Here is a 3,255-nt window from a genome sequence, read left to right as displayed (position 1 = left end):
AAACGATTTCTACATGAAGAAATCAGGTCTACCCTAGCAACGAGGCTGGCCGACACCACCAAATCCGCATTGTGGACAAACGAGTCGTTTCTTCGCTCAATAAGATCTGGTGTGCCCGCCGACGCGGCGATGCCGCACGCACGCTCGCCCGCCGATTTCCCGCGCTTGCTTCCTCTCCCGCGCATGCTCGTTTTTCTCCCGCGCTGTTTCTTCTTCTACACACGGGCAAGGTCGGCCTTTTCCCCTTGCTGCTCGCCGATTCATCCGGCCCCAATCCCAAATCCTTCATTCGGCCCCAATCCATCCATCACCATGAACCCCCTCTGTCCACCATCTTTGAGCTCCAAGCAAATCAGGGCAGGGCAGGGCAAGCGTGCTTCTGCGGCCCTTGATGTCCGATTTGCATCGGCCGCCGCTGCTCCCGGTGGCCTTGCTGATGGATCGACTTCTTCCGCCGGTGAACCCATCGCCCATGCAACAGCAACATCTCCAACACTTGCAAGTCTTGAAGCTGCGGGTTTTCCTGCTTGGTGTTCAAGTTCATCTCAGTTGGGCTCAAGTGAAGGGTAAGCATTCTGTCCGATTTTTGTGCTTTTCTAAACATCTGGCATGTGGCCGCTCGCATGGATCACAACATGGAGCAGCGCCCCTCTATACCTCACTGCAATCAACGAATGATTGTTCAACATAGGTCCTTGGTGATGCGAGGATTCAGAAAGGTTGCATATTTGAATACAAAAAATAGCATTTTACTATCGGCCTAGTAATTTTTTGAGGATTCTATTTTTAGAGAATAGTTGAATCAGGAGATTTAGAAAATATCCATGGCCTGTATGTTATCTTACTTCACTATGGCTTTACCTTTTTCTGAATTACTAGCTAGTCTACTACTGTATCCAAAAGGCATTGTCGTTTGTGTCTTGTGCGACAGATATCCAATTTGTATTGCCAACTGAATGTTAGAATCATTTTTGCATATTTACAGTGACCTTGTTTCATGCTGTACTCAAGTAATCCAGTTAAATTAGTACCTTGTTTCCGGCTGTAATTAAGTTGTCAAGGACTTCAAAATCTCTTTTTATTTTTTTAGGATGTACCCACCAGGTGGGTTTACCAATTTTCTTGAGTCAAATGGTAGTTCAGAGAATTTCCATTTAGTTGGCAACACAACAAGCAGGACTACAATTTCTCTAACTGCTCCAAATTTGAAAAGAACCCTACCAGTTGGGATCAACTGAAGATCCGTTGGGATCGTATTAAGAAACCATCAATGGATAGCAGAATCATATTCAGTTTCCATGTTTGCATTCAGTTTTATATTGTTGACATCAATGAGCTTTGGTTGCATATAAACTGATAGCAGAATCTGAAAAACTGCATTTCTACTGGAAACTGAAAACTGAAACTTGCATGGTGTGAAACTGAAAACTGAAACTGCATGGTGTACATATTTGGCAAAAGTTTGGGAATTCATATAGGCAAAATAATTAGGTACATATCTTCAATCTCTGTTTGCTCATGCTGTTGTACAGATTGCATCAATCTGAAACTTACTTCCTGTGAACACAATTTGAAACTTATTTCCTGTGAACAGAATCTGAATTGTTACCTTTTTTAAAACTGAAATTCATTGTTTATTTTAACTTGTAGATGATGTTGTGGAACCTGATGCCTTCTGGGGAAGTTTTGCAAGGACTACTGAACCTACCTGAGACGATGGAGATGATGCCGTTCAAGCTTACTATTTTACTACTATGCATATCATGAACTTTATTTAGTTCTTCTATTAACTCTATATGTAATGGTCGATTTATGGTACTATTATCTTTATGGGTTCTGGAAACATATATATGGGTTGCTATTTAGTGAACTGCCTTCTAGAGTACCTGTGTGAGCTGATGGCTTCTGGAGTGTTATTTTGTTGCTATCTAGTACCTGAGACGATGGATGATGCCTTCTGTTATCTTTATCTATGAATTCCTGCTACCTGACGCTGCTCTGTTTGGAACATGTAGAAATGTGACAGCGTGTGTTGTAGAGATCAGTTGCCACACTTGATCCATCTCATTTTTAATGACTCATTTAATTTATCCTTTGAATAGGTACTGCTATAGAAACTATGGATTGGAAAGGGCAGTTTGTATACACATTAATTACTCTTGGAATGTACAACTAGAAATCATCTATTGGGACTGCCCTAAAGAAGTTGCTATCATGTTACAATAAAATTGCCACTGCAATAATGTAGTAAAGATATTAAATTGTGTGCACATAATTATGTAAGAATTTATGTAAAATGCTTGATACAGCTACTAATTAATATGTGTCTATTTGATTGCGTACATGCAATATTTTCCTAAACGCTAAACAGTCGGTCATCTACCATTTAGCCATTATTCGGGCTGAGCAGTCCATTAAACGGGCTAAACGGTCAATTAAACGGGCTAGATGGATGATTAAACAGAAATGGTATACCACCGTGTAGCATTTACACGATGTTTAAACGGTCTAAACGGCCGTTTAGGCGAACAGTGCCTGCATAACTCCTTACCGGACTCCAATGGTGTAACTCCTAATTCATATGAGTTCTGTAACCTTGATCAGTATGTTCATGTTCATCTATATAGGTACTGATTAAGTCCTCAACTTGATATGGGTGTTCACATTTTTCTAAATTTATTCTAGAATCTAACGACACTATGCTTTCAGTGGTTGGTCACATGTTTGTCGACAACGAGGCGCATGTGGTGACTTTTCGTCAATCTTGAGATTAGATCCAACTCTTTGGATGGGCTCATATATAGGGATAGAGTGTGGGTGCGTGCATTCACAAGGATGAGTGTGTGCTTACATATATGAGCTATGCATATGTACTGGGTCAATTCTCACGACACTTGTGTATGGACATGTATGTAGTATTGTATAGTACTTGTATGCCTACTAGTGTGCCTTTCTTATAGAGACTATGTATCAACTTATAGGTATCAATTTATATAGAAAACATTTGAACAACTTATATAGAGAGGATGTATTAGCTTATGGAAGCAACCTATATAATAATGAATGTCTAGTATCAATTTATGTGGAGGTCATATGAACAAAGTTGACTATTAGTACCAATTTCAGTCTAGGAACTACAAGATAGAGCATTATTTTAGAAAATTTTCAAAAACCTGTTAAATAGTTGTCCAAGCTTAAACCATTTTTTTGTGAATTTTCTTAGCTTAAAACATATTTAGGATTTAGATTGCATTA

General features: G+C 39.6%; 1 protein-coding gene across 2 annotated transcripts; it reads left to right on the top strand.

Annotated features, from left to right (window-relative positions):
* LOC110435472 lies at window positions 1–1,959 on the top strand. Of its 2 annotated transcripts, none has more exons than XM_021461035.1 (2): window positions 1–566; window positions 1,091–1,602. In XM_021461035.1, exons 1-2 carry the CDS (start codon window positions 130–132, stop codon window positions 1,236–1,238), a joined length of 585 nt encoding a protein of 194 aa, XP_021316710.1. In that variant the 5' UTR covers window positions 1–129; the 3' UTR covers window positions 1,239–1,602. The 2 variants fall into 2 exon arrangements, with proteins under 2 accessions (XP_021316710.1, XP_021316711.1); XM_021461036.1 differs by lacking the exon at window positions 1,091–1,602 and adding an exon at window positions 1,651–1,959 and having other exon boundaries at window positions 17–566.

This window comes from Sorghum bicolor, chromosome 5 (assembly GCF_000003195.3).
Source record: "Sorghum bicolor cultivar BTx623 chromosome 5, Sorghum_bicolor_NCBIv3, whole genome shotgun sequence".
NCBI lineage: Eukaryota > Viridiplantae > Streptophyta > Magnoliopsida > Poales > Poaceae > Sorghum > Sorghum bicolor.
The sequence above is the reverse complement of the archived record's forward strand: the minus strand, read 5'-3'. Positions and strand labels throughout refer to the sequence as shown.